The 23,933-nt window shown below is 36.9% G+C and overlaps 1 protein-coding gene across 4 annotated transcripts in view; it reads right to left on the bottom strand.

The window, feature by feature from the left end:
• Positions 1 to 23,933, bottom strand: part of LOC150099984 (tubulin monoglutamylase TTLL4-like) — a 548,120-nt gene that overhangs the window by 8,150 nt on the left and 516,037 nt on the right. For 3 of the 4 annotated variants that reach the window (XM_090402675.1, XM_090402676.1, XM_090402677.1), the window contains exon 18: positions 22,738 to 22,811. The exons of the other annotated variant lie outside the window; for it this stretch is intronic. In XM_090402675.1, the coding sequence (XP_090258801.1) occupies positions 22,738 to 22,811 (74 nt within the window). The remainder of the gene's footprint in view (positions 1 to 22,737; positions 22,812 to 23,933) is intronic. 4 annotated transcript variants of the gene reach the window in all.

Genomic DNA, 23,933 nt, shown 5'->3' with positions numbered 1-23,933 from the left:
ATATCTGAAATATTTTATTGTTCTATAGGTTCTTCATTCAGGATGCAGTTAATGTTTTCAATGTTTCTGCTTATTCTTTTTATTACTGATTTTCATACCAAATTTATTACTGCAGTTATTCAATTTAGTCAGGAATCTTGCAGACTTACATTGGATTTATTTAGAAGTATCACATCATCTGCATAAGGTAAACAATGAGGTTAACATATCCAATTTTGTTATCAGATTTAATACCACTTTCTTTCATAATGTGATCCATATAGATGAAAAACAGTGGAGGTAATGTATATCCTTGTCTCATACCTGATTTTACACCAAACCAGCCTTTTCTCTGGACACATTGTCATATGCCTTTTTCAAATCTACAAAACTTAAACAGAGAACCTTGTTATATTTCCCATGATTTTTCAACTACTTGTTTTAGAGTGAAAACCTGAGTGACAACCTCTAGCCTGAACCCACTTTGTTCCTCTCCAAGCTTCCACAATTCTTAACTTTTTTCTCAAGGATACTTGCATAACTCTTACCAGGAACATTCAGTAGGGAAATTTCTCTAATTCTCACATTTAGTTTTATTTCACTTTTTATAGATGGGTACTATGAGAGCTCTACTCCAATCATCAAGAATTCCATCCTCTGACCAGGCCTCCTGAATTATGCACTGTAGCTACTATAAAACTTATATACCTCCGTATTCGAGCATTTCTGGTTTCATTTCTAAGCTTTTTTCACTAGCTTACAGAATATTTTGCCCCCTTCCTTGATATATTCTTAAGTTCGTACCAAAGTCTTCCATGACTTTTGTTCTTCAGAGTGCTTCACTTTCTTACATTTTCTCTCTATTCTCTAAGAGTGTAAGATGACTTACTTACCAGGAACTTTCAATATGCTGTCTTCTTTTCTTTCACTGCTTTTTTTAATTTCCTGAGTCTACCATGGAGTTCTGATTTTTCTATCATTGCAGACTTAAACAGAGAATCACCACATTGACTGAACTAATGAATGTTTTATTCAGGGTTTGTAAATGAATCTCCAAGGTTTGGTTATTGTTTTCAAACCCTTATTTTTTCTTGAATAATTGTTATGTATTTGAATCTACAGTTTACCTCTGATTCGTTTTAAAACTTTCATATGTCATTTCTAATCCTTTGTATACTCTTGTGTCATGAGCCAGCAGGAAAAATTGTTATTGACAATAACATAGTAATCGTAAACCTTATTATTATTTTATAATTTTATTTTGTAAACCTTTTATTATTATTTTTTTTAAGTTGGTCAGACATGTTTAGACCTTAACATTGCATAGATGTTCATCTGACCAATGGTTGCTCATATTCTGCACATGGTCAGAGGAAAGCAGAGAAATGATAGTAGCCCAATTGGTTGAAAGTACATAAATAAAAATAAAAAAAATGCAGAGAACAAACACAGTGCAGAGAAAGCTCATTTAGGAGAAAAGTACTGAAGGGAGTCTATAAGAGAGGGGTCATCTAATAGGCAGATTACTTGTTCCTTTCTGTATGCTTTAAGGAGACTTTAGGTGCACCACCTCAAATATGAGAATATTTTAAGGTCAGATGAATTTGGGATTTATAAAGTATTAGGAAATGAGAAGGAGAGATGTAGTGTTTTGAATGCAAAAGAATACCAAGTTTTTTGGAAGGTTATTTATGCCATGATAAGTTAGATGTGATACTTGGTCCAAGAAAGGAAAACTAATTTCAATGGAAAACTGAACAATATCAAGACTAAGAGGCCGAGAAGAAGTATGTTTCCTCCAGGTAATAAGACAGGACTGTGTTTTGGTAGCATTAAAATTAAACAGATTATCTTCATCCTACTTGAGAATGGTGAGGGGGATCAGTATTTAAAATGGTTGTTTTGAAATATCCTGAAGCTTGAGTTTTCATACCAAGTGCTGGAATGCCATTCCCCTTGTCATTCCAGCACTGATACCTGTTGAGAATGCCTCAATGTCAAACACAATGAAATGCCTTAGAAATATCAATAGTGGCCACATGAGTTTCTCCAAATCTTTTCATGGCCTGTATCCCATGGATTAGCAAGGAGGTTTTTATAAAACAAGAATCGTGGAATCAATATTGATGATCACTAATTACCCAATGGAACTCCAGGTGAAAAAAAAGCTGGTTATTAATGACCTTCTTCATCATTTTCAAGAATACTGCAGTGAGGACAATTTCTTTTTATTTTGAGACTGAATGGATAAAGGCTTGCTTAAATGCTATTGGGTAGATGCATATGAATATGAAGAAAAAGATTGATACCAAACAGTTTGCTTCATCTGATGTTACCATTGTACCAAGCAAATGTGAGAGAGGTGAAAAAAAGGAAACGCACAAGTACTATGCAAAACAGTTTTAGCAAGGAACCAGAAGTCTCAACTAGCCATTGTTGTGTCCCATTTTTGTTTATTTATATATTTCCCTTTTCTTTACTTTCCTTTATATATCTTATCCCTTTTCTTCACGTACCATCACTTCCTTGCTAGAAATCTAAGTTCTTGCTCCTCTTAGTATCCTAAAACATTTATTTTTTAAAGCTGTGCCATTTAGGATATTTAGTTTGTAAAGAAATTTAAAACAAGAAGCAATCTCCTAAATAAGTTTAGAAGTGAGATAATCATGGAGTCGTAACCTTGATCTCGTAACTTAAATCCCCACCTGCTCCTAGTTTCGTACATTATAACAAGCGGAGCATTGAATGGCAATCTCAGACAACTGAATATTTGATAAGCAAAAGTTTATTAAACTCATAAATACAATACAATACATTAAATTCTAAAAACTACAATTCACTACCAAGATGATACAATGTTAATACGACTAGCAAAATAAAAAAAAGAGGAAAATCTCACACTAGCATGTAGGATAAACTGTTATACCTCCACAAAAGATAAAGGGGCTTTCCCGTCAATGATTAAGTTGGCTCAAATCTTTCACCCGCTTAAGCACAATAACATGACACAATAATTCAATTAGACACAATTGGATTACACACATTAATTTACAAGAGTTATGTGGGCTTAGCAATTCCATTACTACAATGAATGCCACATTCAATTCTTTTGACCTTTCTCAGTTAAGGGTAAACCACATATACTAATATCTATACACACCATCGCTCGTTCAGTAATGTTGATAAACTAGTTTCCTCTTTCTCTATACTATCAAGTGAGCTAAAGTCCTAGTTCAAGGCTCATTCAAATCCTTCAAATTGCTTATTAATGCGAACTACAATTACAGCCATATTAAATTAACGGAATTAACATAAAATCTTTCACAATACCGTTTGATGAAGCTCTTCTACTAGACGTTACTTGTCTGCGAATCCTGAAGAAATATTCCTTCTGTAGTGGGACATATTTGTAGTACTTCAGATCATGAGGGCCACCTCGGTTACATCATATCAGGCTTTTTCTAAGGAAACATGATCTATCTGCTGTTCTGCAGTCATCAGATTCTCCAAGAGGCTATCCACAATTTCTATTAATAATCTCCTTCCTTTAGACCAGTGTTGGCTTAGTATCCCACTTATTAATATTCCATGTCGTGGCGGACGGAGGGGGGAACTCCTGGCCGTCACTCAGGAAACTCATAAGGTAATCTCCAAACGAAAACTGGCAAAAGACCTCGTGTGTGTGTGTGTGTGGGGGGTCCTAACCCTTTTATATTATGACCCTACCAGCACCTTCTGCAATTAATTTTCTTCCCCCGCGATATCATGATACGTTTCTCGTAACCTGTTAGGGTGGTGTCTCCCTGCTGAAATTTCTACCTTTGGTGGGACGTGTGCACGCGACTGACCCGCAGCAATGTCTAAATTGGCGACCGTGACCTCGGACTTCACTTTGGTTCTAGGTAATCTTATGAGTCAGATTTATCAAACTCTATCAGCTCACCCAATTTTTCTAAGAATTAGCATAACTTACAATCTCTTGTTTCAAGTGTATAGCAAGCAAGCCTTTTATATGCAATAAATTTAGTTTAATCCTTTATCCAAGTGTGAGCAAACAAAGTTTGCGCCTGAAAGTATCTTCAGGACTGGGGTAAGGTGGTACAACACCAGGACACTCCTTGCAAAGGTGGAGCAAGCTACCAACTTTCCTATCTCAGTATCTCCTATAATGCAAAACACATCTCCTTGCAGATATGTCTAATGTTATGCATTAAGGGAAGGGCCACAACCCAGACTAGTTTCGACCTTTATTGGGTTGGGGCCCTTCCCTTAATGCATAACATTAGACATATCTGCAAGGAGATGTGTTTTGCATTATGGGAGATACTGAGATAGGAAAGTTGGTAGCTTGCTCCACAGAAAGATGTTGAAAGTTTATTTTTCACCTGGTTAGAGTATAATAAATTTAGTTTAATCCTTTATCCAAGTGTGAGCAAACAAAGTTTGCGCCTGAAAGTATCTTCAGGACTGGGGTAAGGTGGTACAACACCAGGACACTCCTTGCAAAGGTGGAGCAAGCTACCAACTCTCCTATCTCAGTATCTCCCATAATGCAAAACACATCTCCTTGCAGATATGTGTAATGTTATGCATTAAGGGAAGGGCCACAACCCAGACTAGTTTCGACCTTTATTGGGTTGGGGCCCTTCCCTTAATGCATAACATTAGACATATCTGCAAGGAGATGTGTTTTGCATTATGGGAGATACTGAGATAGGAAAGTTGGTAGCTTGCTCCACCTTTGCAAGGAGTGTCCTGGTGTTGTACCACCTTACCCCAGTCCTGAAGATACTTTCAGGGGCAAACTTTGATAAAGGATTAAACTAAATTTATTATACTCTAACCAAGTGAAAAATAAACTTTCAACATCTTTCTCTAAATCCAGAGTAATTTATTAAAAAAGGGTGGCACTCCATTTGGCAACTCCTATAGGTAGAGATGACCTGCTAATGCTTCTGCCTGGTATCTCAACTTGGGCCTGGCTCCCACTGAAGAGACCTCAATAAAGGTCGAAACTAGTCTGGGTTGTGGCCCTTCCCTTAATGCATAACATTAGATATATCTGCAAGGAGATGTGTTTTGCATTATGGGAGATACTGAGATAGGAGTGTTGGTAGCTTGCTCCACCTTTGCAAGGAGTGTCCTGGTGTTGTACCACCTTACCCCAGTCCTGAAGATACTTTCAGATGCAAACTTTGTTTGCTCACACTTGGATAAAGGATTAAACTAAATTTATTATACTCTAACCAAGTGAAAAATAAACTTTCAACAACTTTTACATGCAAAACTTTTATAACTACTGTAAATTAATTATCTTATTTTTCTAATATTATACAGTCTATGTTCTTATATGAGTTAACAACTATTCTTTTCAATATATTTATTTCATTTTATACTTAGATGCAAGCACGATTTTCTTATTAAGGTTTCTACTTTAAATTGTGATCAAGTAAATTCTCTTATGAAGTTTACAAAGATTACAAATTTAACAAAGGTTTCCATCCCTCCTTAAAAAATTTTCATAAGATTTTTCTTACATCCAGGGTTCCAATTTTGTCAAGGATTTTCTGCTCCTTATCCACTCTTCATGCTGTGGATTAACCAGATTATAGGAGTAAAGTGAGCCCTTGTGTTTGACAGCATTGTCATTTAGCTTTCTACTGGTGTAATTCATCCCCTTGGATTTCTTTCTGTCAACTGACAAACTTTCTATTCCTTCTCTCCTCATTCCTTCAGGAACTTGCTGCTTATTGAAGAAACACCTGGTAGATTGTAGGCACTGAATTCTGCTATGCGCTTTATCCCGACTGTTCTTTCCCTTTTTAAGTTTCCTTCTCCTATTTGCCCTACTTATCTCTTCTTTCACACCTCGGTTAGCTGTCCGAGATGCCACCCAGGTTAAGATCCTTTCGTCAGAACTCCGTTCATCAGAGGTATGTTCACTCAGGGGATAAACTCCCTTCCTGTGGTCTACCTTACCATTTTGTCGGGGCCTAAGGTTATACATGGTTTGTTCTCAAATCCTGTCTTGATTCTGGTTCTCATAGTTCCTTTCCCCCAACCCTGGTTGACATTCGTTCATTTGGTATACTTGCCCCAATACACTCTCCAAACCGAGTGTACCTGGAGAACTGTCTGAGACTGGATTCTTCTGCTCTCCTTGACATCTAACATTATTCTTCTTACTTGCGGGTGTATTTATATTAGGGCTTCCTCCTTGACACGGATTGTTGTATTTTCCTTTGATCTGCTTCCTTTCTAGTAGGTATGTCTCCCTCCTTATATAATCACACCTAAATTTATACCTTGACAGGAAATCATTACCCAGAATCAGTTTAATGTGTGGGAGAGAGGACCCTGACAGGACCAGAAACTCTTGCCAAACACACAACTTAAATTCCGGTAGTATATCTTGAGATTCACCGATCTTGAAGTGTGAGTGCTGGAGGTTGTAACACCTGATATTCTCACAGGTCGTCTGAGATGGGTGATATTATCCTTAATATAGGGCTGTATTATCATAAAAAAATCCTCAGACATGATGGACGACTGGGCTCCAGTGTCCAGCAAGGCTTTGCACTGTTTTCCATATGCACTGGCTATCACCATCAATTCATTAGGATGCTCCTTCTTTCCTTGCCTTTTATTCCATACTCTGCTCGTATAAGTGTGCGAGTTTAACTCTCCATTATGGCTCTTACTGAAATGTTTCCTATTTACATAACAGTCACGAGCAAGATGTCCAATCTTGTCGCACTTGAAGCACCTTGAGGGTTCTCTACCATTGCTCAGATCAATAGTTCTCCCTTGACTCGGAGGATTTACTGTTGCTTGTTGGGAGGTGATTTCTGATAGCCTCTGCATCACTGAATCCAACTGATCGAGAAGGGGTCTTTGTAGACACTCAACTTCTTCTCGTATTAACCTAGTGGTTTCTTCAGTTCTGCTATGACAAGGCTCTGGGGGCCTTACAGACAAAGTTCCCAGTTGAGTCATCACCTCATCCAACTGATCCATAATAGGCTTTTGGGAGAATTCCTATCTCTTGTCTGACCAAGGCCTTGATATTATTTGTATCAGCATAAGACCCTGTCAATTTATTTATCAATGGTCTACCACTCTCTTCTATCCCTTCTCTCACCTTAGGTCTTTCTCTCTTTTCCCTACTTTCTTTGATTTGTTCATGCCTCTTTTCTGGATTTCCTTTTTCTTCGACTACACTGAAACAGCTGCAGGACAGAGGTCTCCAAGCATTTGTTCACGCTCTTTGACAGCACTGTAGCAGTCAAATAGATTGGTCAATCTTTTGTTAAATGCAGTCTCTTTTAATTCTGCTTTGGCTCCCTGTATGAACTGTTGGAAGATGGCCCAGTCCAGGTGAGGCTTTCCTTCACCTTGGACACTCAGGGTACTTACCCCAATTAGTAATCTGTTGTGAAATTCGGCTACACTCTCCCTAACCTTCTGTGTGCAACTTTGGAGTTTCCACAAATTTGGTCCTAAACTTCCCAGTTTGGAGAACTGAGAAATCAGGACTGTCTCTTAAAGTGAGAGTAACCTAGGATCTCTTTGAGGATGGGAGAGGAGTAAAGGAAGGTTTTAGCCTTCCCCACCAGTTTACTACGGAGCAAGACTAACAACTGAAAGTCGGTCCATCCTCCAACCTTTCTAAGCTCTCCTATGTAACAGGAAAAAACTAATGACATTATCGGAATCTTCGCCCGAAAACTGAGGGAACACTTGCTGGAGGTTAATGTACCAAAAAAATTCACTATCATTCATGCCTAAACTACTAGAGTAGTTTACTTGCATCCAGTTTACAGCAAAATATACCAAAATTTTCCAACAAAACACAAATTATAACTTTTGCCTTTCAGTCGTCTGATCCGCATCCAAAACCAACTTGCTGTGAATAGCTTATACTCTAAGTTTAATTAGCATCCCACATCCCACCGGCTGCGCCATTTATGTTGTGTCCCATTCTTGTTTATTTATATATTTCCCTTTTCTTTACTTTCCTCATCATCATCATCAAATTCCTGCCATGTACCCTCAAGGGATGTACAGGATATGATAGTATTACATGAAAAAAATTTACATCATTACTAACTTCCTATCTATAATTTTCCTCCAGATCAGTCTGTTACTTGTCAAGACTCCAACATTATCAGATCTTATATTTCTATCGCCTAAGCACTTTGAACCGTATCAATCCACCTATATCTTGGTGTTCCTCTGGGTCGTTTTGCTGCCAACCTGGCAGAGAACACTTGTTTTGCTAATCTTTCTTCACCCATTCTGTTTAAGTGACCATACCACCTGAGATTAGCTCTGCTAACACATTCCTGGATGTTGACAATGTCAAGTTCTTTCCTAATATCCTCGTTTTTAATATGATATTGCCATTGATGCCATCTGTTCATGCCTATAATCTTTCTCAGGACTCTCATATCTACCGTCTCTAGTCTTTGGTCAAGTCTGTTACTTCTGACCCAGCTCTCAGATCCATAAGTTAAAACTGGTTTGAACACTGTCTTGTATACAGCTAATATAGTGTTCCGACTAATTTCTCTCTTATTCTATATGAATCTATTCAACTGACTTCCCACCATACCAGCTTTGCTGATTCTATTGTCTATTTCTATATTTAATTTACCATCTTCAGTAAAAATCGTGCCTAAGAAGCTGAAATGTTTTACTTGTTCCACAGGTTCTCCATTCACAACACAGTTGACATTTTTAATGATTCTGCCTATTTTAATTGTCTTTGTCTTTTTATTGCTGACGTTCATACCATATCTATTACAACAGTTATTCAATTTAGCCAGAGAATCTTGCAGACTTGTAGCAGATTTATTTAGAAGTATAACATCATCCGCATAAAGCAAAGAGCTGATATTAACATCTCCAATTTTGATATCATGTTTAATACCACTTTGCTTCATAATGTGATCCATATAGATAATGAATAACAGAGGGGAGATAATGTACATCCTTGTCTCACACCACATTTAACATTAAACCATCTTCCTGTACTTCCTTCAATTCTAACTGCTGACTTACAACTCAAATAAAGACTAAGTATTGTTTGATATAATGCCCCATTGACACCATATAACTGTAGCGTATTGAATAGCTTCTCTCTTGGCACCTTGTCATATGCCTTTTCCAAATCGACAAAACTTAAATACAGATCTTTGTTATATTCCCATGCTTTCTCAACTGTTTGTCATAAAGTGAAGATCTGATCCTGACAGCCTCTATTTGGCCTGAATCCAGCTTGTTCTTCACCAAGCTTTTCTTCCACAATTCTTCTCAACCATTTCTCAAGTATGGTTGCATAGATCTTGCCAGGAACACTCAGTAGGGAAATACCTACTGAGTGTTCTACTCCAATCATCGGGAATTCGTCCCTCTGTCCAGGCTTTCTGAACTATGCAGTGCAGCCACTGTAAGACTCTTATACCATCATACTTCAGCATTTCTGGTTGAATATAATCTACTCCTGCTGCCTTTCCACATTTCAAGCCTTTGATGGCTTTTTCTACTTCAAGTATGGATATGTATTCCTCATTGCGTGCCTGGTCAGTGTGTTTTACCACTGTGCTGTCATCACTGCTTGTTTCATTTAGCAGTTTTTCAAAGTAATTACTCCATACTTCAAGGATATCCTTTTCTACCGTTTACATGTCACCTTTATCATCTCTAACTCCTTTTACAGCACTCTTTCCTCCATTCCTAAGCTTCTTCAACAACTTCCAGAATATTTTGCCACCTTGTTGATATTTATTTTCTATATTCTTGCCAAAGTCCTCCCATGTCTTTTGTTTAGCTAGATTTACACTGTGTTTAGCATTTTTGCATCTGTCTCTGTATTCTCTAAGAGCACAAGCTGACTTATTTGACAGGAACTTTTGATATGCTTTCTTCTTTTCCTTCACTGCCTCTTTAACTTCCTGTATCCACCAGGCAGGTCTGATTTTTTTATCCTTGCAGACAACCTCACTACATGCCTCTCTGGTAGAATCAATCAGTGTTTTCTTCAGAGTTTGCCACTGAATCTCCAAGGTTTGATTCCTGTTCTCAAACTCTTCCATTTTTTCTTCAATAATCTTTGTGTATTTTAGTCTACAGTTCACATCTGAGAGCTGCTCAACTTTTATTTGCTTTAAAACTTTCTTACATGTTATTCTTTTCAATATGAAATTCAATTTTATCCTGCTCAAGACTAAATAGTGATCACTTCCAATTTCAAATCCTCTGTACACTCTGGTGTCGTGCACCAGGGAGAAAACATCACTATCAACAATAACATAGTCAATGAGACTTTTCTTATTCCTTGCCTCTTCTTATTCTTCTCTCCATGTGAATTTGTGCACATTTTTATGTTGGAACATGGTGTTAGTAATAACCAGTCCATGTCCTGAGCAGAAATCCAACAGATATTTGCCATTATTATTAGCTTTGCTCTTTTCTCCAAATTTTCCCAAAATATTTTTGTATGTCTCACAATCATTTCCTACTCTGCTATTTAGATCCCCAACAAGGACCAACTTTTCCTTTTTCATTGTGTCAGTTGCTTTTTCTAAAGCCTCAAAAAATTCCTCCACTTCTACCTTAGTAGAACCTTCTGTGGGACCATAGGCACAAATAAGTCTGATTGTCCAGTTCCCCATTCTCATATTTGCCCACATTACTCTACTTGAGACTGACTGCCATTCAAGAAGATTAGCCTTGTATTTTGTGTTGAATACTATGGCTACTCCTTCTTTTCCCTTGATTGTCATTGCCTGAATATAACATTTTGTATTTATTGCTCAGAAAGATCTCACCAGTTTTTGTCTTTTTTGTTTCAGTCACCCCTATTATGTCGATCTGGTACTTATCTAATTCCTCAGCTAGCTCCATTTCTTTGCCACTCAGGCTTCTTATGTTGAAAGTACCGATCTTTAACTCTGGTGATGTTGAGTTGGGGTGTGTTTTCAGATTCGTTCCAGTAGCTGACTTTTTGCTGTTCGCCCTGGTTCCCTGGTGAAAACAATGGGGGCCTTGTTTAACCGGGTGAAGCCCTAGCCGGCATGAAATTTTGTCGTGTCGTACCATCATTTTTTATTTTGGTTTAACCAATAAGAATGCAATTTGGTCGGCTAAATCTCATATTGCCAGCCCATCCTCGTTCGTTCAGTATCCAAGTAGATACCCAACAGGGTGCACCACGAGAAGGTGAGGATTGGACATTAGGTCAGAAGCCCTGGTCGGTTCTCTGCATTCCTTTAAAGGCTATGTGGAGGTCTCCTCTCAGTTATACATCTTTGACCCTTAAACACCCCCTTACTTTTCTTTATATATCTTATCCCTTTTCTTCGCGTACCGTCACTTCCTTGCTGGAAATCTAAGCTCTTGCTCCTCTTAGTATCCTAAATCATTTATTTTTTAAAGTTGTACTATTTAAAATATTTAGTTTGTAAAGAAATTTAAAACAAGAAGCAATCTCCTAAATAAGTTTAGAAGTGAGATAATCATGCAGTCGTAACCTTGTTCTCGTAACTTAACCCCCCCCCCCCCACATGCCCAAGTTCATACGTTATAACAAGATGTGCATTGAATGGCAATCTCAGACAACTGAATATTTGATAAGCAAAAGTTTATTAAACTCAAATACAATACAATACATTAAATTCTAAAAACTACAATTCACTACCAAGATAATACAATGTTAATAAGACTAAGGAAAATAAAAAAAAAAAAAAGAAAAATCTCACACTAGCACGTGGGATAAACTGTTATGCCTCCACAAAAGACTCTACACACACACAAGATAAAGAGACTTTCCTGTCAATGATTAAGTTGGCTTAAATCTTTCACCCACTTAAGCACAATAATATGACACAATAATTCAATTAGACACAATTGGATTACACACATTAATTTACAAGAGTTATGTGGGCTTAGCAATTCCGTTGCTACAATGAACGCCACATTCAATTCTTTTGACCTTTCTCAGTCAAGGGTAAATCACATATACTAATATCTATACACATTATCGCTCATTCAGTAATGTTCATAAACTAGTTTCCTCTTTCTCTATACTATCAAGTGAGCTAAAGTCCTAGTTCAAGGCTCATTCAAATCCTTCAAATTGCTTATTAATGCGAACTACAATTACAGCCATATTAAATTAACAGAATTAACATAAAATCTTTCACAATACCGTTTGATGAAGCTCTTCTACTAGATGTTACTTGTCTGCGAATCCTGAAGAAATATTCCTTCTGTAGTGGGATATATTTGGGGTACTTCAGATCATGAGGGCCACCTTGGTTACACCATATCAGGCTTCTTCTTCTAAGGAAACACGATCTATCCGCTGTTCTGCAGTCATTAGATTCGCCATGAGGATATCCATAATTTCTATTGATAATCTCCTTCCTTTAGACCAGGGTTGGCTTAGTATACAGTAAATACATTTCTTCCCGACCATGTGGTGTCCTTTGTTCTCGATGGTAGGAAAATGGGACCTAAATCCCACTTACTAATATTCCATGTCATGGCGGATGGAGGGGGACTTCTGACCGTCACTCAGAAAACTCATAAGGCAACTTCCAAACAAAAACTGGTAAAAGACCTCGTGGGGGAAGGGGGGTTCCTAACCATTTTATATTATGACCCTACCGGCACCTTCTGCAATTAATTTTCTTATGAAGTTTACAAAGATCACAAATTTAACACCATGAGCAGGAAGCATACTCAATGCATTTGGTTTAAAGTCTGCTTAGATTTGTTGAGTGTCTTACATTTGTTTCACACTTTAGTGCAGGCTGAGTTTCAACTTGAGCCTTCAAATATATGCCTGATTTTTATCATGGACTGCATAGGTACTTTTAGAGAATAAGAGCATGAATGGAGGTTGGAGAATTTGTAGTGAAGCAGGGAATAAAGGCAATCATTCTGGCTAGGATTAATTTAGTTATTAGAGCCTCTGTAGTTAGTATAGACAAAGCCCTTTGGTGGGAAAGACCTGTGTTTGATTCCCATCAGTGATGTGAGGAATCTTTATCTGGTCTCTTTTGACTAAAGGTGAGTTAGCCGGTCTCATAGGAAGGTAAGGGGTTTTTTTCACTTGGAAACTCGCAAACCAGCCCCGTGACCACACATGGATTACAGTCATGAATATGTCCCAGCCGTATGCCGGTCCTGAGCCCGGATAAAATTGGGGGGATTGGGGAAAGCAATGGTGAACTACCTTGTAAAAATCTCACCAGGAATACTTTGTGGGTAATGCTTACAAAGTCACTTATGGGTGGAAACGACTGAAAAGGGAAAATCAGATTCTGGTTAGGATTATTTTACTTATTTGGCCTGAGGTGTGTGGATAGGATGAGTAGAAAGAGCAATTATAAAATGGAAAAGAGGCAGAAAAATTCTGGAGGTCATCCCACTTGGAGCAATTGTGCCACAGGATAAATTTAAGAATGGCTGTGAGGAAATTGATCTGTAGAAAAGGAGATGTGGATAAGATTATGGTGGAAGTTGCCAAGATGACAGCTATAAAAATGGAGATAGAGGGTTAAGAAAAAGCTGGAAGAATGATAATTATCTAGTACTGATTGGTAGGTTAACAATTTGCACAAGATCATGATAGTAAATAATTAGAATTTACTTTTTGCTTACTCTGTGAAGTTAGAAAAGAGGAGCCAGTTGGTATTTCTTTATATTTATAAAAATATAAAGAAATTATACAAAAATTAATAAACAAAAATATCCTTAGCCCACTCACAGCACTAATGTACTATAATTTTACTTTTTTTTTTGGTGGAAGTCACAAAAAGATTCAGCTTCCCTTTTGGCTTGATCTATGAGGTTAGAGAATGGGATCCAGTTTATCTTATGAGTGTTGAGGTCTCTGAAGAAAAAAATCTCAGAGTTTGTGTAATTAGACTATAGGAAATCAATTTTTAGAGATAAACAGTCAAAGAAGACAGAATGGTTTACCTGAATTAGGAGAGAAAATAAGGGTAACAAATGAAAACTATAGTGATGAAAGGAAATCTTGAGCCAGAGTGGGATTCCAGGTTTGATAATCTTTGGTAAGGAATCTTTGACTTTGCAAAAGCACATGTTCCTTTATTTTTATGGAAAGCATCATGCAAGATGTAGCAGGAATAGCTGAAGGGACTTGGTTAGGAATAATAGTGTTTTTTTTTGCTGTCTGTAAGTGATGATGTATATAATTAATGCTTGTACTTTGCACTTTGCCATCAATGTCGATGAAATGGATGTAGAAGTACTTTTATTTAGATGAAATTCTGGTGCAAACTGTAGTATATTCTTGTTATTTTGCAATGTGTTTAGTGTGTTTTTCATACTTTTGTGAGTTTTTTTTTTTTTTTATCTGCAGTGACAGTAGAAGACACTACTGTAGTGACAGTAGTGTCTTCTACTGTCACTGCAGATATCTTCTACTGTCACCCCTTCTACAAGTTTCCTGCATTAATTCAGCCATAAAACTTGTAGTTTTGTGGCTGAATTAATGCAGACTGGGAAGTATCCAGATGCATTACCACTGGGTTCTGTCCTATGTACTATTAAGTGGTTGGCCTGTGAAAACTGCTTTGCAGCTGTACACCAGCTCCCTTATTTAATAATAACAGTGTGTTGATCATGTCCAGCAAGGCCATCTGTACTGCATGGTTTCAAAAGTTTCTGGCCTGACATACAAAATTTGCACTAATTTTAAAATGCCATGTGTGACAGATATCTATGGAGAGCTTAGTGTACCAGTTTCAACTCTCTACCTGCATCAGTCAGTTGGAGGCACTCATTTGACTAACACGTGGCATGCTAAGTGGCTGTAATGTTAAAAATTGAGTACAGTGCCGTGATAAAGTTTTTCACCAAGTATCATCAAACAGCGATTGGATGGTGTTTATGGGGAAGCTTCTCCTTCATATTCCACCATGAGGGAATGGGCTTAACAGGTTTTTTCAAAGAAGAGAGAACATCAAAGATGATTCGCATAATGGTTGTGGAGGTGATGGCTAAGGAAAATGGAAGTGGCCTGTGGAAGTGATGACTAAGGAAAATGTGTCTCTCGTTGAGGAGAAACTGCTCAATAATAGATGGCTGAACCTCAAAGAAATCTCAGCAAGGTTGGGACTTTCTATAACAGCAATCTTTCTTTCTTTTGCATCATTCATGAGAAGCTTCACATTACGAAGGTCAGTGCCCTAACTTTTCTCTCCAATTGAAAAGGAGCTTTGTGTGACCTGTTCTCACAAGTTTTTAGAGCTTTGTCAAGGGAATCAGAGAGAAGTGCTGGAATCCATTGTCACCGAGGATAAAACCATAGTCCTTTATTATGATCCTCTTTCAAAATGGGAATCCATGGAGTGGTGCAAACCAGGCGAAGCACCACTGAGAAAAACCAAGGTCACTCAGTCCACTAAGAAGATCATGGCAACAATCTTTTAGGATTGCCAGGGAATTCTCTTGATTGGCTTCAAGGAAAGGAATACCACCGTGGATGCAGAGTATTATGCTTCACTTCTGCACAAACTGCACGATGCCATAAAGGAGAAGAGAAGAGGAATGCTGAGTCATAGTGTTCACCTGCTTCATGACAATGCTCCAGTTACAGCTATTGTTGTGAAGGCTGCAGTGAAGGACTGTGGCTTCCAGGAGATTGAACATGCTCCCTACAGCCCAGATCTAGCACTCAGTGACTATTACCTCTTCTTGAAACTGAAGAAAGACCTTCAAGGAAGAAAATTTGCCAATGAGGTGAAAGATGCAGTTTTAGGTCATTTTGCAAACAAAACTACAGACTATTTTTTCAAGGACATAGAAATGTTAATTCAAAGATGTGAAAAGTGTGTTGAAGTAAAGGGAGATTATACTGAAAAGTGACAGTTGTTTTCTTTCTATCACCTCTAAAAGATAGGCCAGCCTGTATCTCATCTGGCTTGGTCAGTGGTGTGTGTGTGTGTGTGTGTGTGTGTGTGTGTGTGAAGTGAAGCCAGTTGTGTTTATGGACATTAAGGTTATCAATGATGATGACTTCTTGCTGTATCTCATTCAGCTGGGTCAGAGATGTTGGAAAAGTGAAACCAACTGGATTTATGAACATTAAGGTTGTGTATGAAGATGACTTCTTTATTTGGATTGTCGAAAGTTGTGCTTCAGGGATAAGAAGGTAATCACAATCAGTGTCATTTTCAGAATTTGGAGAATAGTAAATACAGCTGATAAATGTTATTGAATGTGACAGGGAAACCTGAATCCAGAGGATTCTAAATTTGGCCATTGACAGCAAGCATGTTGGCCCTCACAAAGACAGAGATGCCATCCTTGGGGTGAAAGTAATCACGCAGGATATATTTCTATTAAGAGAATATGGTCTGGTCTAGATGTCTGAGTGAAGGTAAACATACTTTCTGTAGGCTTTTGTTTAAAGGATTTTGGTATGTTTTGCATATTTTGTTTGATTTGTCTTTTTTTTTTTTTTTTTTGTTGAAATTAGTTTTTGAGAAAGGTTTATTTTAAGGGGGGGGGGCAGTAACACTATCATTTTGTTATACAGGTCACTTAATGGTTAAAGCCTTAAGTGATTTAATTGGGAGGTGACTTACATACAACTTTTTTTTTTTGTTGTTGTTGAAATTAGTTTTTGAGAGAGGTTTATTTTAAGGGCAGTAACACTATCATTTTATTGTACAGGTCACTTACAACTTATGGTTAAAGCCTTATGTGATCTAATTGGGAGGTGACTTACATAAAACCTTTAAGGAATGCATAGAACCAACTGGAGTTTCTGATCTAATGTCCAATCCTCACTTTCAAGTGGTGTGCCCCATTAGTAGGTATCTGCTGGGTACCAAATGAATGACGATGGAATGACATTTGGAAAGCAGCAGACCAAACTGCACACTCCATTGGCTGAAATAAACACGATGAGATTTCATGTTGGCTGGGCCTTAAACAAGGCCACTAGTCTTTTGATCAGGAAACTATGGCAAAAACACTTTCAATTCTTTTGAAGGTGTGTGCGCGTCTGTTCTAGATGACCTTTCAGATACTAGAACAAACAAACACACCTTCAGAAGAATTAAAGATAGGAACCATCAGCATATCAATGGACAAGAAATCAAACCTGTAGAAGAACTAGAAAAGTATCACATGAACATAAGAAGATTAAAACAGGTAAGATCCTACCAAATAATAAATATTTAATGCACACTATCTCCAATCCTATTCATCATCAATATGAATAACATTAAGAAAGAAAGTGGCCTTCAATCTGATATTAGAATTGGAGATATTAAACTTAGATCTTTGCTTTATGCAGATGATGTTATACTTCTAAATAAATCCAATACAACTCTGCAGGAATTCCTAAATAAATTGAATAAATGCTGTAATAAATTTAGTATGAAAATCTGAAATAAAAAGACAGACTATGAAATTAGGCAGAAACACTGAACACACTAACTACATCTGCAATGAAAACTTATAGAATAAAGTAAAACAACATTTCATCTAAAAGGGTGTAATTTTTAGAGATGCAATTTGAATGTGAGACCAGAGAACAAAATAAGCAAAACTAGTATGGTAAGGAGCCACTTGAATACATTTACATGGAATAAGAGAGAACTTAGCTAAAACATTAAACTGGCTATATACAAGACAGTATTCAAACCAAATTTTAACTTAAGAATTTGAGGAGCTGGATTAGAAATAAAGCACTTGATCAAAGACTGGAGACTATATTCAGGAGTGTGTAGTAAACAGTAGGAGAATGAACAGATGACATTAATCATATTAAAAATGATATTAGAAAGGAACTTGGAATTCTTATAATAATAAGAATTCTTGGAATTCTTATTATCTTTATGACATCCAGGAGTATGAAGTATACTGTTTGTGCAATCAAGCTTACTATGGACAGACAGGAAGAACCGTGGACATCCACCTCATTAAAATAAAAAATACATCTGGCACTATGGCAAGTCAGGCCATAGTGCCAGATCATGCATTGGATACCCTACACACAGAATCAATTGGAAAAAAAGTGCTTATAAGAAGCTTTTATAAGTCAGAGAGAGAGAGAGAGAGAGAGATTGTTCTTGGAATCAACAGAAGCCTTGAAATATACTCCAAACCTTTAATAATAATTTATTAAAACATTTAATAAGTTATGTTAAATATGAGATATTCTGGGACGCTAACCTGTGCGCAGAGCTTACTAAGAGTTTAGTTTCAGTGTTTTATTTTGAATTTATGAGTTTTAACAACTCAGAGTGTGTGAGGGAGAAAGTAAAGCAAAAAAAAAAATAAATAAATATACACTCTCCCACACACCAACCTTCAATGGGGTGAGAACAATCTGGTCACCTTCAATGCAACCAAAATGCAGTTTTTCCACTTTTCTTTTGCAAAAGAGATCTTAACTCACCTACCCTTACCTTCAGCAATACAAAAATCACCAGACAAGATCAGAGATCTGATCTTGTCTCTGGTTGATTAACATTTATCTCCCATCCCTCTGGCATAAGCACATCACATCAATAGCTTTTTCAGCAACCAAAAAGCAAGATATTTTCTTCTGTTCAAGATGCTATTTTAGACCCAACCAATTCATATTTGTAGAAATGCTAAATGTGTCCATCTTTAGAATACTGCTCATGATTTTTAAATTTTTTTGATCCCATATATGAGAGGTATATTGGATCAAAAGAGGTATGTGGAACCTATAAACACATCAGTTGCTTAGGTCCCCTGACCTATAAGCAACATCAAGTTTACTGATGTAATATTTTGAATAGTTGCAGGTTGTAGTTGTTTGGGAATACTTTATGAGGAAGGCTCTTCCAGAGGACAGAAGTGGACGGAATAAAAGAGGAGAAGCAGGTGAGGTGTGTTTGCAGTTGCACAGTAAAGGGATGCTGACAGCTATTGCTCTTGTATTAAGAGGTGCAACAGAAAGTGGAGGAATGATGGTTGGCAGTTCAGCAGAGCAACGACCATTGCAGTACCTGTAGAATAAACGCAATGCTGAAACAGTGCATCTGTGAGATCCTAGATCTCTGGCATCAAGGATTTTAAGGGAAGTTTTAAATTCTAAAAATTCTTGACAGTGTTCAGAGGAGAGCTATTTGGTTAATAGATGATCCCTCTCTTACAGATTCACTTCAACCTTTTCACAGGAAAGTGCTGAAAAACACAATGTTTCAGCACTGTTTCTATTCTACAGGTACTTCAATTATCATTGTTCCACAGAAGTGGCAACCATCATTCCTCAACTTTCTGTAGTATCTGCTAATAACACAAAAGGAGCATCTGCCCAGCATTCCTTTGCTGTGCAAATGTAACCAAGTCTGCTTCTCTTCTTCTATTCCATCTACATCTGTCCTCTGGAACAATCTTCCTCATGAAGTATTCCCAATGAACTACAACTTGCAACACTTCAAACAAAAATAAGTTTCTATCTCAATCCTTACATGCACCTCATACATGGCACTGATGTGCTTACAGATTCTTTGATCTCTCATGTATGGAATTAACAAGTGCAAAAAAAAAGTCCTTCAGTCCAATGATGAAGAGTACATAGTTATGTACTCTTCGTATATAATACAAATTACTTTTTGTATTATATATGCTACTTATCTTCTTCCTAATAATTCCAACATATATTTGGCAATGAAAGTAAATTTTATCCTCATTAGCACAAGACTTCCATGGAATCAAAAGATTTATCATGGGAGGTGAAGTACACACTCTCACACACATAAATAAAAAAAACCATGTTCATTTTTGTTCATTCAATGTGTCTGCATTCACCATACTCTCAGGCAGTGTATTCCACTTACTAACCACTCTCCATGCAAAGAACCTTCTCCTCACTCCTTTGTTCACACTTTTTTAATACAGTTTACAAGAATGGCTGTTTGTTCTATTGTCCTCTCCCATTCTATGAAACATTTTTCATGCAATAACCTGAAAGTAAATTTTATTCCTTATAAATAATTTTATTCCTAAAAACCATCCACGAACCAGCCAATCATTCCCCCTCTCCTTCTCCTCTCCACAAAGTTTTGCAAATTGTATTACCTCAATCTACTTTGTACCCCACATTAAAAAGATCAGTTACTGCTTTAGTGAATTTTCTCTGGACTCTTTCTAACACATCCTTATCACCATGAAAATCATGTGACCAAATCTGTGCATAAAATCCATATGAGGCCTGATCAAGAGGAACCATAACATAACCTCTTTATTTCTGCACATCAAGGTCACCCGCATCATTGCCATAATCTGATGTGACAACTTCACAATGCCAAATAAAATTAAACAAAACATAATGGGAATGTATGTTAAAAACTGGTGTTTGTAATACATATCAGAAGCATTTATTAAAATGTTAGTTTGGATAGTTTGTTATTAGGTATATAGATTATGTGAGGAGAAAATTTGTTTTAATTACTCCTTTTAGTAGTGAATAGAAACAAGCAAACTGAAACATAATATTATTTAGCTCAAGAGTGCACTTCTGATTATTGCCTAGTGAAGTACAATTTACCTGACCAAATCCTTAACTAACAGATTATGGGTTGGTGTCCATGGGTAACAAGAAATCTAGACCTGACATTTGCATGGTTATAGAGAAGAACAAATATATCATAGATTATACAAATAGTATATCAAGAACAAATTGTTTGCCATTTAGTTTCACGCATGCTGGAATGAGGATCGATAAATGATGATAATAATAATAAAAAATTTCTTAGCAAGTCAAGGACAGTTAATTATAATGGAATGTTTGCTGTAGCGAATTATTTTTAAACTTTTTTTTTCTTAAGTGATTGTTCAATCTACAGTGCATAATGACATGGATGAGCAGAGAGGAAGAAAGGAAAAAAAAACATGTTAACATTGGATTCAAAGATCTGCAGACTGTACTCTTTAGGAAATATATAAGAGGGGAGGGGGAATGTTCTAAAAGACAGCAACAGAAAGAATGAAAAGATAGAAAAAAATATCACTTTGGAATGCATTTAGACATATTTGAAGAAAATATGTACAGACAAACTTAATGTTGAGTGAAACATAGGGGATTAAATTGATGAAAGACGGGTCATTAATTAGCCTGATTGCAATCTATTGTAAAGTATTTTTAGAAGACTGTTAGAAGATCAATATGAAATGTGAGAATGGTATTCAATGGGTTTGTTATTTGCACATAGTTAATTGTTTTCAGAGGTAAAATAACACCTTGAGTAAAAGAGATTGGAAGGAGAGGATTCTTTTGATTGTAAGAACTAAGATAGGGTTGAGTTTTACCAGTATTGACATAACACAGTCATAAGAACCCAACAGAAGATCAGAATTTAACTGCCATTCTGGAAGTTTTAGTGATTTGTATATGCAAAGTTTCATTTTTTGAAACAGGAGTGCATGTACTGCCATCAGTACACTGCACTCACAGTGTCTCAATACACTGATCTCATGGTGCCTCAAATGCCACAAGGGTGGCATTTGAGGCACTGTGATCTGGTAATCTTTCACAGAAAAATGCCAAAAATGATTCCTCTGCTTTTGACCTCCTCTAACTTAAGGTTACCATGCCCCATTCTGTAACATTTATCTGCTGTATTTACTGCTCTTCAAATTTTGAAAACCACTCTGGCCTCTAAGGGCTCTCATTGCTGAAGCTTTACTTTTTGCAATCCACCTCTCCAAACAGCAAAGCCATTTTCCTAATGTCCACAACTCCAGCTGCTCTTCTTTTCTAATTCCTCTGACAGAAAAGATGCAGAGGTATTTGTTGTAAGCCATGACCTAATGCAAATCACATGTCTATTCAATCCACATATCTGATAATCCTCTCTGCTCTTCTAGTACTCTTGATCTTTTTTAAATAATTTCTCTTTCCAGGTATAATGCAAGCAAATCACTCCTCTTGGCAACTCAGACTACATTCTTGTGCAACTTTCCTTCCTTCCTCTCTCTCTCATAGAACATCCTTACTGTAGTCACTCTCAACATTGTGCACTTTGGCTTTACAAAACTGGCAAGTGGGATGACCTCACAAGCTTCTACTCTTCCTTTCCATGGCCAGAATATTGAATCAATCCTGATCCTTTTCATTGGCATTCATGCGATGGTGGGGAATATAAGCATGGTGTCCTGTTAAGAGACTGCTGTGGAAATCCTTACCAGCAAGATGAAGCGAACAGCAATTTGTTGCCTTTCATAGAAAGGGATGAATATGGATTAATTTTCAGGCTGCAAAACATTTAGAGAAATGCCATAAGGATCAGGAAATTTTTTGGTATCCAATTTGGACAAGATCACTTCTTCAGATCACATTTTAGCCCAAATCAAAGAAACCACTGAATGGTGTGTGTGTTTGGACTGGTAGGAGTACATTTATCAAGACTATTTGTAAAAGAATTTCAGGATAAAGTAAACAAGTCAAGTTTACTTTATTTTACTGTTTTTTCTCTCAGAAATGATGCAATAGAACCATTCAAGCACAGAAGAGAGAGGGGAAAGGCATTAGAATAGCAGCAATGTTATGTGTTTGGCTGAGAATATTTGGTATTCTCAATGATCCATGATGAGAGTTGACTATAAGAAAACTTGCAACTAAAGTTTTCTGCTGCAACCAAATAAAACAACACTTATGAATTTCTCTGCTGATGGCTAAGTCATAAAAAAGTTTAGAGATCAGGGTTTATTCAATAACAAAATAAACTTTACTTATTTTCTGATGATACACTCCCAGGAACAGAGCCTTCATTCTGGGAAATGGTAGTCACTCTTATTGGAATTTGCTAAAATATAAAGAACAAAACATTTAATTATTCCAATTTCTTATTCCTAATATTAAAAGTTTTATGAAAATGACAAAATGCACACAAATCCATTAACAAGAAACTTTTCTATTTTTTTTTTGTGGTTTCTCAAAAATGGATGATGCCAATTTTTACATACTGGTTTGTATAGTTGCAGCTGTTCATTAGAACTACTTAGTCTGTTTTTCAACATTAACAGTCTGCGTTATACGAGGGTGATCTGAAAAGTTCTCGGCCTCGCCCATAGATGCCGACACTATGGGCAAGAGATTTTTTTTTCCAAGTTGGTACATCTGTCATAAGCATCCATGTGAAATTGCAAGTCATTCTATCAAGTAGTTTGTTTTTATACAGCTGTCTGAAGCAAAAGTGTTGTCTGTATCCCTTGAAATGGATAAAATTGAGTATTGTGCAGTTATAAAATAATTTGTAAAAGGTTTAACACCAAAAGAAATTCATTCGAAGTTCATAAAAATTTATGGGCACTCTTCTCCTTCGTTTTTGACAATTAAGAAATGGACTGCCAAGTTTAAACGCAACTGTACCAGTCTTGAAGATGATCCACGTGAAGGACATTCAAAAAGTGTAACAATACCAGAAATCATTGATCAATTGCACGATATGGTATTGGATGACCGGCGAGTCAAAGTGCATGAAATTGCCGAGACTATAGGCATTTCAAAAGAATGTGTGGGATATATTTTGCATGAAAAATTGCAAATGAAAAAACTATGCGCAAGATGAGTGGCGCACTTCTTCACAGCAGATCAAAAAAGCACTCACATGAAAATCTCTGAACAATGCTTGGAGCATTTTAATAAGAATAAAACTGATTTTGTGCATCGATTTATTACTATGGATGAGACTTGGATTCACCATTACACACCAAAATCCAAACAGCAGTCAAAACAGTGGACAGAAGCCAGTTGTTCAGCACCAAAGAAGACAAAGTTGGTTCGTGAGCAGGAAAGGTCATGGCATCAGTGTTTCAGAATGATACCAGGATTGTGGAATACAGATTATGAAGATAGATTGAGAATTTGTGGACTGCAGACCCTACCAAACAGGAGAAAGAGAGGGGATATGATTAAGACTTATAAA

Source organism: Typopeltis vanoorti, chromosome 13 (genome assembly GCF_054136105.1).
Source record: "Typopeltis vanoorti isolate ZY-2024b chromosome 13, IOZ_Tvanoo_1.0, whole genome shotgun sequence".
In the NCBI taxonomy this organism is placed as follows: domain Eukaryota; kingdom Metazoa; phylum Arthropoda; class Arachnida; order Uropygi; family Thelyphonidae; genus Typopeltis; species Typopeltis vanoorti.
This window is presented reverse-complemented; position numbering and strand designations above follow the sequence as displayed.